The sequence below is a fragment of the Salvelinus alpinus genome, chromosome 21, assembly GCF_045679555.1.
Source record: "Salvelinus alpinus chromosome 21, SLU_Salpinus.1, whole genome shotgun sequence".
Classification (NCBI taxonomy): domain Eukaryota; kingdom Metazoa; phylum Chordata; class Actinopteri; order Salmoniformes; family Salmonidae; genus Salvelinus; species Salvelinus alpinus.
The window spans coordinates 22,800,456-22,818,621 of NC_092106.1; the positions used below are offsets into that span (position 1 = coordinate 22,800,456).

General features: G+C 45.6%; 1 protein-coding gene across 3 annotated transcripts in view; it reads left to right on the forward strand.

The window, feature by feature from the left end:
• LOC139548068 (2-(3-amino-3-carboxypropyl)histidine synthase subunit 1-like) overlaps positions 1-18,166 on the forward strand; it is a 105,500-nt gene that overhangs the window by 46,299 nt on the left and 41,035 nt on the right. For all 3 annotated transcript variants that reach the window (XM_071357382.1, XM_071357383.1, XM_071357384.1), the window contains 2 exons: positions 2,612-2,733; positions 17,869-18,023. In XM_071357382.1, coding sequence (XP_071213483.1) covers positions 2,612-2,733; positions 17,869-18,023 — 277 coding nt within the window. The remainder of the gene's footprint in view (positions 1-2,611; positions 2,734-17,868; positions 18,024-18,166) is intronic.

The following is an 18,166-nucleotide window of genomic DNA, read 5'->3' on the forward strand; positions in this document are numbered from 1 at the left end:
ACACCTCTCTTTCCTCTCTTTGTCCTTTATCCATTCACACCTCTCTTTCCTCACTCTGTCCTTTATCCATTCACACCTCTCTTTCCTCACTCTGTCCTTTATCCATTCACAACTCTCTTTCCTCACTGTCCTTTATCCATTCACACCTCTCTTTCCTCACTCTGTCCTTTATCCATTCACACCTCTCTTTCCTCACTCTGTCCTTTATCCATTCACACATCTCTTTCCTCACTCTGTCCTTTATCCATTCACACCTCTCCTCTCTTTGTCCTTTATCCATTCACACCTCTCCTCACTTTGTCCTTTATCCATTCACACCTCTCCTCTCTTTGTCCTTTATCCATTCACACCTCTCCTCTCTTTGTCCTTTATCCATTCACACCTCTCTTTCCTCACTCTGTCCTTTATCCATTCACACCTCTCCTCTCTTTGTCCTTTATCCATTCACACCTCTCCTCTCTCTGTCCTTTATCCGTCCGCACCTCTCTTTCCTCTCTCTGTCCTTTATCCGTCCGCATCTCTCTTTCCTCACTCTGTCCTTTATCCGTCCGCACCTCTCTTTCCTCACTCTGTCCTTTATCCGTCCGCACCTCTCTTTCCTCACTCTGTCCTTTATCCGTCCGCACCTCTCTTTCCTCTCTGTCCTTTATCCGTCCGCACCTCTTTCCTCTCTGTCCTTTATCCGTCCGCACCTCTTTCCTCACTCTGTCCTTTATCCGTCCGCACCTCTTTCCTCACTCTGTCCTTTATCCGTCCGCACCTCTTTCCTCTCTCTGTCCTTTATCCGTCCGCACCTCTTTCCTCTCTCTGTCCTTTATCCGTCCGCACCTCTCTTTCTCAGCATTCACTCATAGTCAGTGTTTTAGGAGTTGTATTTTGCATTTTAATCCCCCGGAAGGGATGATGACATGCAGAATGAATTAATTTGTTGCTTTTCATTTATTAGAGCAAAAGAAAACAAAAAACTGGTATGGCTTTGTGGCTTTCTCAATAGAAAATGCCTTCTGTAGTAGGTGTATGTAATGTGGATAGGGCAGTTGATAGTATTTTATGCTAAGGCCACAGATGGACAGATCATCTGTAATTGACCCTGCCTCTGCAATTTCCATCCAGATGTGCTATCCATAAATCCATGTCCTATAAAAAAAATAGTGTCCTTACTTACCCTTACCCCCCACTAATCAGATTATCAACTAGTCTCTATCCTGACCCTCTAATATATCTCATCTGTTGATGCAGACTGACTGACTGCAGCTCTGTTGTTCAATGATGATTGACTCCTGTTCATGGACCACCAACCTGACTGCTCTGTTGATGTTTAGCATGTCAATCATAAAGGGATGGAAAAGCAATATCTGAGTGATATGTCACTCCTTGTCCCTCTACTTGACTTGTCCCAGTCAGAGACAGCCGGTACATGGTGACATGCTGAGACTGGGGATTGATTTACTTGACTTGTCCCAGTCAGAGACAGCCGGTACATGGTGACATGCTGAGACTGGGGATTGATCTACTTGACTTGTCCCAGTCAGAGACAGCCGGTACATGGTGACATGCTGAGACTGGGGATTGATCTACTTGACTTGTCCCAGTCAGAGACAGCCGGTACATGGTAACATGGTGAGACTGGGGATTGATCTACTTGACTTGTCCCAGTCAGAGACAGCCGGTACATGGTAACATGGTGAGACTGGGGATTGATCTACTTGACTTGTCCCAGTCAGAGACAGCCGGTACATGGTGACATGCTGAGACTGGGGATTGATCTACTTGACTTGTCCCAGTCAGAGACAGCCGGTACATGGTGACATGCTGAGACTGGGGATTGATCTACTTGACTTGTCCCAGTCAGAGACAGCCGGTACATGGTAACATGGTGAGACTGGGGATTGATCTACTTGACTTGTCCCAGTCAGAGACAGCCGGTACATGGTGACATGCTGAGACTGGGGATTGATCTACTTGACTTGTCCCAGTCAGAGACAGCCGGTACATGGTAACATGGTGAGACTGGGGATTGATCTACTTGACTTGTCCCAGTCAGAGACAGCCGGTACATGGTAACATGGTGAGACTGGGGATTGATCTACTTGACTTGTCCCAGTCAGAGACAGCCGGTACATGGTAACATGGTGAGACTGGGGATTGATCTACTTGACTTGTCCCAGTCAGAGACAGCCGGTACATGGTAACATGGTGAGACTGGGGATTGATCTACTTGACTTGTCCCAGTCAGAGACAGCCGGTACATGGTAACATGGTGAGACTGGGGATTGATCTACTTGACTTGTCCCAGTCAGAGACAGCCGGTACATGGTAACATGGTGAGACTGGGGATTGATCTACTTGACTTGTCCCAGTCAGAGACAGCCGGTACATGGTAACATGGTGAGACTGGGGATTGATCCTGCTGACTCTATCAAGATGCCACTGTGCTCGGAGCCAGGTTGGGTATCGATCGCCATGGTAAGAGGGGAGGTCAGTGGGGCTAATAGACTGAGCTGATTGGAGATTGTGTGTGCGTGGTTGTCCAATGACAGGGGGATAGTTCAATTTGTGTTCATGTGCGGTCAGAGGACTGGTTTTGGTCATGTGTGTGTGTGTGTCCCAGGTTCACAGAGGCAGACACCATTGTGATGGGTGATGTGACGTACGGAGCCTGCTGCGTGGACGACTTCACGGCCCGCGCCTTGGGGGCCGACTTCATGGTGCACTACGGCCACAGCTGCCTCAGTGAGTCACACACGCACAAAAAGACTCACATACACGACTCAGACATGACGCAGGTAATCATTAGTAATCGAATCACATCCCTAAAACATGCGCAAATGTAAATACACACACATATCAGGGTTTTTGTTAGCCGGCTTTTGGCACCATTCAAAAGTTTGGGGTCACTTAGAAATGTCCTTGTTTTTGAAAGAAAAGCAATTTTTTTTGTCCATTTAAAATAACATCAAATTGATCAGAAATACGGTGTAGACATTGTTAATGTTGTAAATGACTATTGTAGCATGTATATACATAGGCATACAGAGGCCCATTATCAACAACCATCACTCCTGTGTTCCAATGGCACGTTGTGTTAGCTAATCCAAGTTTATAATTTTAAAAGGCTAATTGATCATTACAAAACCCTTTTGTTATTATGTTAGCACAGCTGAAAACTGTTGTGCTGATTTAAAGAAGCAATAAAACCGGCCTTTAGACTAGTTGAGTATCTGGAGCATCAGCATTTGTGGGTTCGATTACAGGCTCAAAATGGCCAGAAACAAAGATCTTTCTTCTGAATCTCGTCAGTCTATTCTTGTTCTGAGAAATGAAGGCTATTCCATGCAAGAAATTGCCAAAAACCTGAAGATCTCGTACAATGCCTTCACAGAAAAGCGCAAACTGGCTCTAATCAGAATAGAACGAGTGGGAGGCCCCGGTGCACAACTGAGCAAGAGGACAAGTACATTAGAGTGTCTAGTTTGAGAAACAGACGCCTCACAAGTCCTCAACTGGCATCTTCATTAAATACTACCCGCACAACACCAGTCTCAACGTCAACAGTGAAGAGGCCACTCCGGGATGCTGGCCTTCTAGTTGTTTTTTTTTACCCCTTTTTCTCCCCAATTTCATGATATCCAATTGGTAGTTAAGGTCTTGTCCCATTTGAAACTCCCGTACGGACAGGTGAAGGTTGAGAGCTGTGCGTCCTCTGAAACAACCAATGTGTCTGCGGAAACACCGTACACCTGGCGACTGTGTCAGCGTGCTTGCGCCCGGCCCGCCACGGGAGTCACTAGAGCGTGACGGGACAAGGACAACCCGGCCGGCCAAACCCTCCTCTAACCCGGACGACGCTGGGCCAATTGTGCGCCGCCTCATCGGTCTCCCGGTCGCGGCCAGGACCTGTAGTGACGCAGCTAGCACTGCGGTGCAGTGCCTTAGACCGCTGTGCCATTCGGGAGGCTGAAAATGAAGTTTAATTTGCTACTCCATTACATGAGTTGTATTTTCTGTTAATTACCATCATCTAAATGTTATTTCTGTCAGTCTGAGCACCGGAATAGAAACCCTGACACACACACATACAGCCACACACAACCACACACACACAACCACACACACACAACCACACACAGCCACACGCAACCACACACACACACACAGCACACACACACTCGAGGCATAAGAATGATAGACAGACCCCATGGCCTCCAGCCAGGGTATAAAGCAGCGAGATCAATACCAGCAGCACATACAAGTGCCTGGCAATGGGTAGTACTCAATAGCTCAGTGTGTGTGCTTAGCTGCAGCTTTGTAAGGCCTATCAGGCCTTTAGAGGCTGGACAGCAGAACATTTACTCAGACGATCAATGGAGAACATGCATTAGGGCTGTCCTTTGAAAAGCCTGTGCAGATCTTAAGGACCCTTCATTCTCTGCGCTGCTCTCTGCCTGTCTGCAGCACAATATAGCAGGGAATGCTAAATCAATATTTGTGATATCTCCCTGGCAGAACGAGCTGAACAAGGCTCACCTCTCCCAAATACCACATCTGACCATGAGAATATTAATCCAATACACCAGCCGACCACTCTAACAAACCAACAAGCAAGCGATACACATTCTCTGACCAACCAACAGACACACAACACACACTCACTGTGTTCTGCACTCACATACAAAAGAACATGATGGATAAAAGGCAGCACTAGCCAGTCATACTGGCTACAAGGCTGAAATGAGACGCCTCTTCTACATTCAGCCCAGCTACAAAATGACTGGATGAATTTCCACTAGTCAAATAGGGCTGGGAATTGCCAGGGACCTCACAATACGATATTATCATGATACTTACAGTTGAAGTTGGAAGTTTACATACACCTTAGCCAAATACATTTAAACTCAGTTTTTCAATTCCTGACATATAATCCTAGTAAAGATTCCCTGTCTTAGGTCAGTTAGGATCACCACATTATTTTAAGAATGTGAAATGTAAGAATAATAGTAGAGAGAATTATTTATTTCAGCTTTTATTTCTTTCATCACATTCCCAGGGGTCAAACGTTTGCATACACTCAATTAGTATTTGGTAGCATTGCCTTTAAATTGTTTAACTTGGGTCAAACATTTCAGGTAGCCTTCCACAAGCTTCCCACAATAAGTTGGGTGAATTTTGGCCCATTCCTCCTGACAGAGCTGGTGTAACTGAGTCAGGTTTGTAGGCCTCCTTGCTCGCACACACTTTTTCAGTTCTGCCCACAAATTTTCCATTGGCTTGAGGTCAGGGCTTTGTGATGGCCACTCCAATACCTTGATTTTGTTGTCCTTAAGCCATTTTGCCACAATTTTGGAAGCATGCTTGGGGTCATTGTCCATTTGGAAGACCCATTTGCGACCAAGATTTAACTTCCCGACTGATGTCTTGAAATGTTACTTCAATATATCCACTTAATTTTCCTCCCTCGTGATGCCATCTATTTTGTGAAGTGCACCAGTCCCTCCTGCAGCAAAGCACCCCCACAACATGATGCTGCCACCCCCGTGCTTCACGGTTGGGATGGTATTCTTCGGCTTGCAAGCATCCCCCTTTTTCCTCCAAACATAACGTTGGTCATTATGGCCAAACAGTTCTGTTTTTGTTTCATCAGACCAGAGGACATTTCCCCGAAGAAGTACGATCTTTGTCCCCATGTGCAGTTGCAAACCTCAGTCTGGCTTTTTTATGGCGGTTTTGGAGCAGAGGCTTCTTCCTTGCTGAGTGGCCTTTCAGGTTATGTCGATATAGGACTCATTTTACTGTGGATATAGATACTTTTGTACCTGTTTCCTCCAGCATCTCCACAAGGTCCTTTGCTGTTGTTCTGGGATTGGTTTGCACTTTTCGCACCAAGTACGTTCATCTCTAGAAGACAGAATGCGTCTCCTTCCTGAGCGGTATGATGACTGCGTGGTCCCATGGTGTTTATACTTGCGTACTATTGTTTGTACAGATGAACATGGTACCTTCAGGTGTTTGGAAATTGCTCCCAAGGATGAACCAGACTTGTGAAGGTCTACCATTTTTTTTTTGAGGTCTTGGCTGATTTCTTTTGATTTCCCCATGATGTCAAGCAAAGAGGCACTGAGTTTGAAGGTAGGCCTTGAAATACATCCACAGGTACACCTCCAATTGATTCAAATGATGTCAATTAGCCTATCAGAAGCTTCTAAAGCCATGACATAATTTTCTGGAATTTTCCAAGCTGTTTAAAGGAACAGTCAACTTAGTGTATGTAAACTTCTGACCCACTGGAATTGTGATACAGTGAATTATAATTGAAATAATCTGTCTGTAAACAATTGTTGGAAAAATGACTTGTCATGCGCAAAGTAGATGTCCTAACCGACTTGCCAAAACTATAGTTTGTTAACAAGAAATGTGTGGAATGGTTTAAAAATGAGTTTTAATGACTCCAACCTAAGTCTATGTAAACTTCCGACTTCAACTGTAGGTGCCAATACAATATGTATTGTGATTCGATTCTGTGATTTTTATTGCGATTCGATGTTCCAAACATACACTGCTCAAAAAAATAAAGGGAACACTTAAACAACACAATGTAACTCCAAGTCAATCATACTTCTGTGAAATCAAACTGTCCACTTAGGAAGCAACACTGATTGACAATAAATTTCACATGCTGTTGTGCAAATGGAATAGACAACAGGTGGAAATTATAGGCAATTAGCAAGACACCCCCAATAAAGGAGTGGTTCTGCAGGTGGTGACCACAGACCACTTCTCAGTTCCTATGCTTCCTGGCTGATGTTTTGGTCACTTTTGAATGCTGGCGGTGCTTTCACTCTAGTGGTAGCATGAGACGGAGTCTACAACCCACACAAGTGACTCAGGTAGTGCAGCTCATCCAGGATGGCACATCAATGCGAGCTGTGGCAAGAAGGTTTGCTGTGTCTGTCAGCGTAGTATCCAGAGCATGGAGGCGCTACCAGGAGACAGGCCAGTACATCAGGAGACGTGGAGGAGGCCGTAGGAGGGCAACAACCCAGCAGCAGGACCGCTACCTCCGCCTTTGTGCAAGAAGGAGCAGGAGGAGCACTGCCAGAGCCCTGCAAAATTACCTCCAGCAGGCCACAAATGTGCATGTGTCTGCTCAAACGGTCAGAAACAGACTCCACGAGGGTGGTATGAGGGCCCGACGTCCACAGGTGGGGGTTGTGCTTACAGCCCAACACCGTGCAGGACGTTTGGCATTTGCCAGAGAACACCAAGATTGGCAAATTCGCCACTGGCGCCCTGTGCTCTTCACAGATGAAAGCAGGTTCACACTGAGCACATGTGACAGACGTGACAGAGTCTGGAGACGCCGTGGAGAACGTCCTGCTGCCTGCAACATCCTCCAGCATGACCGGTTTGGCGGTGGGTCAGTCATGGTGTGGGGTGGCATTTCTTTGGGGGGCCGCACAGCCCTCCATGTGCTCGCCAGAGGTAGTCTGACTGCCATTAGGTACCGAGATGAGATCCTCAGACCCCTTGTGAGACCATATGCTGGTGCGGTTGGCCCTGGGTTCCTCCTAATGCAAGACAATGCTAGACCTCATGTGGCTGGAGTGTGTCAGCAGTTCCTGCAAGAGGAAGGCATTGATGCTATGGACTGGCCCGCCCGTTCCCCAGACCTGAATCCAATTGAGCACATCTGGGACATCATGTCTCGCTCCATCCACCAACGCCACGTTGCACCACAGACTGTCCAGGAGTTGGCGGATGCTTTAGTCCAGGTCTGGGAGGAGATCCCTCAGGAGACCTTCCGCCACCTCATCAGGAGCATGCCCAGGCGTTGTAGGGAGGTCATACAGGCACGTGGAGGCCACACACACTACTGAGCCTCATTTTGACTTGTTTTAAGGACATTACATCAAAGTTGGATCAGCCTGTAGTTTGGTTTTCCACTTTAATTTTGAGTGTGACACCAAATCCAGACCTCCATGGGTTGATAAATTTGATTTCCATTGATAATTTTTGTGTGATTTTGTTGTCAGCACATTCAACTATGTAAAGAATAGAGTATTTAATAAGAATAGTTCGTTCATTCAGATCTAGGATGTGTTATTTTAGTGTTCCCTTTATTTTTTTGAGCAGTGTATTTCACTCTATATGTCTGCTACAGAGGGACAAGAGAGAACCATGAGCACTCGTTTTGATCAGTCATGGAAATAAGATAGCTGAAAACAAATTGTCTCCCCAATTTAAAAAGATGGAGAACAAGCTGTGAAGGAAAATTACTGGAGTTTTGGTGCAGGTACAACCAACTAGCGCAACAATAATATGGCGATATTGCCAATACAATATTATATATCGTCAAAAATAATATCCCTGTATGTAACTGTTTACCTTTTTCCCCCATCGCTATAGTCCAAATGCTGTATTAAAACAGTTGAATCCTCTGTAAAGTTAGTCTAGTGGGCATCAGGACTGGGGTCAATATCATATCAAGTCATTAGAAATGTACAGGGCCTTCAAAGTATTCACACCCCTTGACTTATTCCACATTTTGTTGTTTTACAACCTGAATTTAAAATGGATTAATGTGAAAGTGGAATTATGTTTTTAGAAATGTGTATTAGTATTAAAAATAAAACGCTGAAATGTTTTCAGTCAATAAGTATTCAACCCTTTTGTTATGGCAAGCCTAAATAAGTTCAGGGGTAAAAATTGCTTAACAAGTCACACATTAAGTTGCACGAACTCACTCTGTGTGCAATAAGAGTGTTTAACATGATTTTTTAATGACTACATCATCTCTATACCCCACACATACAATTATCTATAAGGTCCCTCAGTCGAGCAGTGAATTTCAAACACAGATTCAACCACAAAGACCATGGAGGTTTTCCAATGCCTCGCAAGGAAGGGCACCTATTAGTACATATTTTTTTTTTTTTAAAGCAGACATTGAATATCCCTTTGAGCATGGTTATTAATTACACGCTTGAGGATGTATCAATACACCCAGTCACTACAAGGATACAGGCATCCTTCCTAACTCAGTTGCCGGAGAGGAAGGAAACTGCTCAGAGATTTCACCATGAGGCCAATGGTGACTTTAAAACAGTTGCAGAGTTTAATGGCTCTGTAATAGGAGAAAACTGAAGCTGGATCAACAGCATTGTAGTTACTCCACAATACTAACCTAAATGCAAAGAAGGAAGCCTGCACAGAATAACAAATATTCCAAAAACATAGATCCTTTTTGCAATAAGGCACTAAAGTAATACTGCAAAGAATTTAGTAAAGAAATGAACTTTATGTCCTGAATGCAAAGCGTTCTGTTTGGGGCTCTAACCAGAATAGAAAGAGGAGTGGGAGGCACCGGTGCAAAACTGAGCAAGAGGACAAGTACATTCGAGTGTCTAGTTTGAGAAACCGATGCCTCACAAGTCCTCAACTGGCAGCTTCATTAAATAGTACCCGCAAAACACCCGTCTCAACGTCAGCAGTGAAGAGGCAACTCCGGGATGCTGGCCTGTTCTGATCAATTTGATGTCATTTTAGTGGACAAAAAAGTAGCTTTTTTTCAAGAACAAGGACATTTCTAAGTGACCCAAAATGTTTGAATGGTAAAGTATTCAGACCCTTTGCTATGAGACTTGAAATTGAGCTCAGATGCATCCTCTTTCCGTTGATCATCCTTGAGATGTTTCTACAACTTGATTTGAGTCCACCTGTGGTAAATTCAATTGATTGGACATGATTTGGTAAGGCACACTCCTGTCTATATAAGGTCCCACAGTTGACAGTGCTTGTCAGAGCAGAAACCAAGCCATGAGGTCGAAGGAATTGTCCGTGAAGCTCCAAAACAGGATTGTGTCTGCACAGATCTGGGGAAAGGTACCAAAAAATGTCTCCAGCATTGAAGGTCCCCAAGATCAAAGTGGCCTCCTTCATTCTTAAATGGAAGAAGTTTGGAACCACCGAGACTCTTCCTAGAGCTGGCCGCCTGGCCAAACCCGATGGTCACTCTGACAGAGCTCCAGAGTTACACTGTGGAGATGGGAGAACCTTCCAGAAGGACAACCATCTCTGCAGAACTCTACCAATCAGGCATTTATGGTAGAGTGGCCAGACGGAAGCCACTCCTTAGTATAAGGCACATGACAGCCAGCTTGGAGTTTGCCAAAAGGCACCTAAAGAACTCTGACCCTGAGAAACAAGATTCTCTGGTCTGCTGAACCCAAGATTGAACTCTTTGTCCTGAATGCCACACGTCACGTCTGGCTGAAACAACCTGGCACCGTCCCTATGGTGAAGCATGGTGGTGGCAGTGATATTTGGGATATTATTATTATTAATTTTTTTTTCTTCTAGAAAGCTGTTTTTGCTTTGTCATCATGGGGTATTGTGTGTTGATTGGTGAGGATTTTTTTTAAATAAACAATTTTAGAATAAGGCTGTAACGTAACAAAGTAGAAAAAGTCAAGGGTCTGAATACTTTCCAAATGCATTGTAAATTGGCTTTAAAATATTTTGCAAGACTTAAATGGCTGTCTAGCAATGATCAACAACCAACTTAACAGAGCTTGAAGAATTTTCAAAAGAATAATGTGCAAATATTGTACAATCCAGGTGTGCAAAGCTCTTAGACTTACCCAGAAAGAATTGCATCTGTAATAGCTGCAAAAGGTGATTCTAATATGTATTGACTCAGGGGTGTGAATACTTATGTAAATTATTTATTTCTGCATTTCATTTTCAATAACTTTGCAAACATAAAAACAACTAAAAACGTGTTTTCACTTTGTCATTATGGGTTATTGCATGTAAATGGGTGAGAACACAGGCTGTAACACAACAAAATGTGGAATACTGTAAGTCAAGGCGTATAAATACTTTCTGAAGGCACAGTATGTATTAATCACACATAAGAACCTGAACTTGAAACACGATGGTATAAATTCAAATTCCAAGGATGTAAATGGCCAATCATTATCAGTGAGTATTTTGGAGTCCTCCCTGAACTGGCTGAATTGTAATAGAATTGACCCAACCTTGGCGGACACTCTGGGTTCTCTCTGCTCTGTGAGGAGCGGAGGAGGTCTTTATAGCTGTTGTTGACTGACAGCATCACATGTAGTGGAAGTGTTGAGGCTTCATCAGCAACACAACTGTGTCAGACACCTGCAGGAGATTAAAGACACTCTGCCCTCCCTGACTGTCTCTCTCTTCACTCTATCTCTCTCTCTCTCTTCACTCTATCTCTCTCTCTCTCTCTCTCTTCACTCTATCTCTCTCTCTTCACTCTCTCTCTCTCTCTTCACTCTCTCTCTCTTCACTCTATCTCTCTCTCTCTCTCTTCACTCTATCTCTCTCTCTCTCTCTCTTCACTCTATCTCTCTCTCTCTTTGCTCTATCTCTCTCTCTCTTCGCTCTATCTCTCTCTCTCTTCGCTCTATCTCTCTCTCTCTTCGCTCTCTCTCTCTCTTCGCTCTATCTCTCTCTCTCTCTTCACTCTCTATCTCTCTTCTCTCTCTCTCTCTTCTCTCTCTCTTCACTCTCTATCTCTCTTCTCTCTCTCTTCACTCTCTATCTCTCTCTATCTCTTCTCTCTCTCTCTCTCTCTTCACTCTCTCTCTTCTCTCTTCTCTCTCTCTCTTCACTCTATCTCTCTCTCTCTAGTGAGTGTTTGTATGAGTGAGAACGAAGTGAGGGAGTGATTGAGTGAGTGATATAGATGGAGGAGGAAATTAAATAAAGTGAGAAACAGAGTGAGTTGAGAGAATGGATCGATCCCACTCTGCTGTGCCCTTTGTTTTTGGGAGCACCTGTAAACAAGCAGCAGCTGTATGCCTATGTCTCTGTCTGAATAGCTGTCTGCTCTGCTCTCTCTGCTCTGCACTCTCTGCCCTGCTCTCTGCTCAGCTCTCTGCACTCTCTGCTCTGCTCTGCACTCTCTGCTCTGCACTCTCTGCTCTGCTTTGCTCGCCCTGCTCTCTGCTCTTCTCTCTGCTTTGCGCTCTCTGCTCTGCTCTCTGCTCTGCTCTGCTCTCTACTCTGCTCTCTGCTTTGCTCGCTCTGCTCTCTGCTTTGCGCTCTCTGCTTTGCGCTCTCTGCTCTCTCTGCTCTGCACTCTGCTCTTCTCTCTCTGCTCTGCTCTCTGCTTTGCTCTCTCTGCTCTGCACTCTGCTCTGCACTCTGCTCTCTCTGCTCTGCACTCTGCTCTGCTCTCTGCTTTTCTCTCTCTGCTCTGCTCTCTGCTTTGCTCTCTCTGCTCTGCACTCTGCTCTCTGCTCTGCTCTCTGCTCTGCTCTCTGCTTTGCTCTCTGCTCTGCACACTCTGCTCTGCTCTCTGCTTTGCTCTCTCTGCTCTGCACTCTGCTCTGCTCTCTGCTTTGCTCTCTCTGCTCTGCACTCTGCTCTCTCTGCTCTGCACTCTGCTCTCTCTGCTCTGCACACTCTGCTCTGCTCTCTGCTTTGCTCTCTCTGCTTTGCTCTCTCTGCTCTGCACTCTGCTCTGCTCTCTGCTTTGCTCTCTCTGCTCTGCACTCTGCTCTGCTCTCTCTGCTCTGCACTCTCTTCTGCTCTCTTCTGCTCTCTGCTTTGCTCTCTCTGCTCTGCACTTTGCTCTGCTCTCTGCTCTGCTCTCTGCTTTGCTCTCTGCTCTGCACACTCTGCTTTGCTCTCTCTGCTCTGCACACTCTGCTCTGCTCTCTGCTCTGCCTGCAGACGTGGGAACTTTACTTCACTCAGTGTTCCCTTAGTGGCTTGACACCCACCACAATAGCTGTGAGAAGTGTGTCCCCATAACATCTCCTCACCCCAGCCGCCAAGTATTCTCCCTCTGTCTGTGTCTGTGTCTGTCTGTCTGTCTTCATGCCTAGCTAAGGAAGTGGAATCTTTACTCTGTGTCTGTCCCCAGTCCCACAACGCTCCCCATTCCAACCGCCTGGTATTTTTTAACTTCTCTCTGTCTCCCACTTAGGCCTGTTTCTTACTATCCATCGCTCTACCTCTGTGTCCTTCATTCCTGATACTCCTATCCATTCATCACTCCTGGTGCCTTCCAAATCCTCTCTTTCCCTTTCCCCTCGTTCTCTTTTTTAATATATACAGTACATTACCTCTCCCTATCCCACCCAAAATTTAATGGCAATGTGTTGTCTTCCTGCCCACTTCTATAGCTAACAAGACTGGGAATTGCCAATGACCTCAGGATACGGTATTATCACGATACTTAGGTGCCAATACGATATGTATTGTGATTCTCATGATTCTATGTATTGCGATTCGATGTTACTACGATTTGATTTTCCAAACATATTTCTCACTATATACTGAGTGTACAAACATTAGGAACACCTGCTCTTTCCATGACAGACTGACCAGGTGAATCCAGGTGAAAGCCAGGATCCTTTATTGATGTCACTTGTTAAATCCACTTCAATCAGTGTAGATGAAGAGGAGGAGACCGGTTAAAGAAGGATTTTTAAGCCTTGAGACATTTGAGACATGGATTGTGTATGTGTGTCATTTAGAGGGTGAATGGGCAAGACAAAAGTGCCTTGAATGAAGTATAGTAGTAGGTGCTAGGCGCACCGGTTTGTGTCAAGAACTGCAAAGCTGCTGGGTTTTTCCACACTCAACATTTTCCTGTGTGCATCTCTGTTATTATCTATGCACAGTCACTTTAATAACTCTACTTACATGTACATATTACCTCGACTAACCGGTGCCCCCACACATTGACTCTGTACCGGTACTCCTTGTATATAGCCTCGCTATTGATATTGTACTGCTGCTCTTTAATTATTTATTGTTACTTTTATTTCTTATTCTTATATTTTATAGTTATTTTAAACTGCAATGTTGGTTAAGGGCTTGTAAGTAAGCATTTCACTGTAAGGTCTACTACATCTGTTGTATTCGGCGCATGTGACAAAATAACATTTGATTTGAATGGTCCACCACCCAAAGACATCCTGCCAACTTGACACAACTGTGGGAAGCATTGGAGTCAACATGGGCCAGCATCCCTGTGGAACGCTTTCAACACCTTGTGGAGTCCATGCCCCAACGAATTGAGGCTGTTCTGAGGGCAAAAGGGAGGGTGCAACTCAATATTAGAAGGCTGTTCCTAATGTTTTGTACACTCAGTGTATGTCTGCTGCATGGAGACGAGACAGCATAAGAGAAGTCCTTTTTATCAGTCATGTGAAAAAAGTGCCGAAAACATGTTGGCTCACTATTTAAAAAAACAAGATATAGGATGAAAAATAACGGAGTTTTAGCGCTGGAATAACCAATTAGCAACATAGCAATTGTTTTATTTATTTTAAAAAATGATATGAATCGGTACTTGGAGTCAGTGTCGCTATAGTATTGTCTAAGATAATGTAACTGTATCAATGTTTTCCCCCCATCATCAATAGCCATTCTCTCCTCTTTGTTTCTGCTTCTATCTATCAGATCAGAAACAGTCTACTTGGGACTATCCAAATAAAGTGTTAGTCTCCTACCATCCCTCTCTCTCTTCCTCTCCCTGTCACGCCTTCTCCGCTTTATCTCTCCATCTCTTATTCATACGTCTGTGGCATGAAATCAGCTACATTACAAATGTTTAAACATTGACATGAAAATGGCCCATTTGCTTAATCACAGCATGAATGTCCTTTGTGTAAATTGCATGTAACACAAGAGGAACTGTAATTACCATGATCAAAACCAAAGATAATGCTTCTCTCTTCTCTCTTTATCCCTGCCCTTATACCCCATTTCCCTCAGCACTCTCCCCCACTCCCTCCCTCCATACCTCTCTCCCTCCCTCCCTCTCTCCCACTCCCTCTCTCCCACTCCCTCCCTCTCTCCCACTCCCTCCCTCCATCCCTCTCTCCTACTCCATCCCTCTCTCCTACTCCATCCCTCTCTCCTACTCCATCCCTCTCTCCCACTCCATCCCTCTCTCCCACTCCATCCCTCCCTCTCTCCCACTCCCCCCTGTCCCTAAGTCTCTGGCTCTCCTAAGCCCAGGCGGGTGCATCGTAAATGGCCTGTGAAATTAATAATATTAATAGTAATTGCATGTGTCCCTCTCCTTCCCTAAATAATTGAGGTATTTGCATCAGTGCCCAACATCGTGTGTGTGTGTGCCGGCTTAATCACGTGGAAAGGGTTTCAGCTCTATTCTAAAAGTGGGTGTGTGCTGTGTGTGCAGATTTGTGACTGTAGTTTAATGCTAGGCTTCTGAGGAGTACTCCATGTCTGTGGTATTAAACTAAATTAACATACTTTTGTATATATAGTGTATGTGGACACCCCTTCAAATTAGTGTATTCGGCTATCAATGTCGGAGGGGCATTGACTAAAATACAGTATGTATATATGAGATGAGTAAAGCAGTATGTCAACATTATTAAAGTGACTAGTGTTCCATTATTAAAGTGGCCAGTGATTCCATGTCTATGTATAAAGGGCAGCAGCCTCTAAGGTGCAGGGTTGAGTAACCAGGTGGTAGCCGGCTAGCGATGGCTATCTAACAGTCTGATGGCCTTAAGATAGAAGCTGTTTTTTGGTCTCTCGGTCCCAGCTTTGATGCACCTGTACTGACCTCGCCTTCTGGATGATCATTTTGCCGTTCTTGTGACATCGGGTGCTGTAGGTGTCCTGGAGGGCAGGCAGTGTGCCCCCGGTGATGCGTTGGGCAGACTGTACTACCCTCTGGAGAGCCTTTCGGTTGCGGGAGGTGCAGTAAGGTGGTGATACAGCCCAACAGAAGGCTGTTTTGCCTTCTTCACCACACTGTCTGTATGGGTGGATAAATTCAGATTGTCAGTGATGTGTACGCCGAGGAACTTGAAGCTTTCCACCTTCACCACTGCGGTCCCGTCGATGTGGATAGGGGGCTGCTCCCTCTGCTGTTTCCTGAAGTCCACGATCAGCTCCTTCGTTTTGTTGACATTGAGGGAGAGGTTGTTTTCCTGGCACCACTCCGCCAGGGCCCTCACCTCCTCCCTGTAGGCTGTCTCATTATTGTTGGTAATCAGGCCTACCACTGTTGTGTCGTCTGCAAACTTAATGATTGAGTTGGAGGCGTGCGTGGTCACGCAGTCATGGGTAAACAGGGAGTACAGGAGGGGGCTGAGCACGCACCCATGTGGGGCCCCAGTGTTGAGGATCAGCGGTGTGGAGATGTTGTTTCCTACCTTCACCACCTGTGTCAGGAAGTCCAGGACCCAGTTGCACAGGGTGGGGGTGAGACCCAGGGCCTCAAGCTTAATGATGAGCTTGGAGGGTACTATGGTGTTAAATGCTGAACTATAGTCAATGAACAGCATTCTTACATAGGTATTCCTCTTGTCCAGATGGGTTAGGGCAGTGTGCGGTGTGATGGCGATCGTCTGTGGCCCTATTGGGGCAGTAAGCAAATTGAAGTGGGTCTAGGGTGACAGGTAAGGTGGAGGTGATATGATCCTTGACTAGTCTCTCAAAGCACTTCATGATGACAGAAGTAACACTATGGGGCGATAGTCATTTAGTTCAGTTACCATTGCTTTTTTGGGTTTAGGAACAATGGTGGACATCTTGAACAAGTGGGGACAGCAGACTGGGATAGGGAGAGATTGTATATGTCCGCAAACATTTCTTGCCAGCTTGACTGTGCATGCTCTGAGGACGCGGCCAGGGATGCCGTCTGGGCGGTAGCCTTGCGAGGGTTAACATGCTTTAATGTTTTGTTCATGTTGACCATGTGGAACGAGAGCCCACAGTCCTTGGGAGCGGGCCGTGTCGGTGGCACTGTGGTATCCTCAAAGTGGGTGTCCGCGACGTGACTGGTTTTCCTTTTGTAATCCGTGATTGTCTGTAGACCCTGCCATATAGTGGAAATGTCTAGGAGCAACAACGGCTCAGCCGCGAAGTGGTAGGCCAAACAAGCTCACAGAACAGGACCGCTGAAGCGCGTAGCACATAAAAATAATCTGTACTCTGTTGCAACACTCACTACCGAGTTCCAAACTGCCTCTGGAAGCAACATCAGCACAATAACTGTTCGTCTGGAGCTTCATGAAATGGGTTTCTATGGCCGAGCAGCCGCACACAAGCCTAAGATCACAATGCTGAGCGTCGGCTGGAGTGGTGTAAAGCTCGCCGTCATTGTACTCTGGAGCAGTGGAAATGCGTTCTCTGGAGTGATGAATCACGATTCACCATCTGGCAGTCTGACGGACAAATCTGGGTTTGGCGGATGCAAGGAGAACGCTACCTACACCGAATGCATAGTGCCAACTGTAACGTTTGGTGGAGGAGGGATAATGGTCCTTTGGCCCTTTGTTCCAGTGAAGGGAAATCTTAACCAAAACTTTGTGGCTACAGTTTGGGAAAGGCCTTTTCCTGTTTAAGCATGACAATGCCCCTGTGCACAAAGCGAGGTCCACACAGAAATGGTTTATAAAGATCGTTGTGAACGAACTTGACTGGCCTGGACAGAGCCCTGACCTCAACCCCATCGAATTCTTTGGGATGAATTGGAACGCAGAATGCGAGCCAGACCTAATCGCCAACTAATGCTCTTGTGGCTGAATGGAAGCAAGTCCCAAAAGCAATGTTCCGACATCTAGTGGAAAGCCTTCCCAGAAGAGTGGAGGTTGTTGTAGCAGCAATGTTCCGACATCTAGTGGAAAGCCTTCCCAGAAGAGTGGAGGTTGTTGTAGCAGCAATGTTCCGACATCTAGTGGAAAGCCTTCCCAGAAGAGTGGAGGTTGTTATAGCAGCACAGACCAACTCCATCTTAATACCCATGATTTTGGAATGAGATGTTCAACGAGCACATACTTTAGGTCTTGTAGTGTATTAAATGATTAATCCTTACCTGGCTTTGTCTCCCTGCAGTCCCTATAGACTCCACAGCAGGCATTAAGATGCTGTACGTGTTTGTGGATATCCAGATGGACAACGCACACTTTCTGGACACGGTCAAGTTCAATTTCCCCCCTGGACACTCTCTGGCACTCGTCAGCACTATCCAGTTTGTGGCTGCACTGCAGGTATGTGTGTGTGTGTGTGTGTGTGTGTGTGTGTGTGCGTGCATCTTTGGTGTTTGGGGGACTGTATGTGCATCTAACCCTATGTGTACATGTACAGTTTAAGCCTAGCCTACATGCTGCATACATAGAAGAGCTCTGCGCCT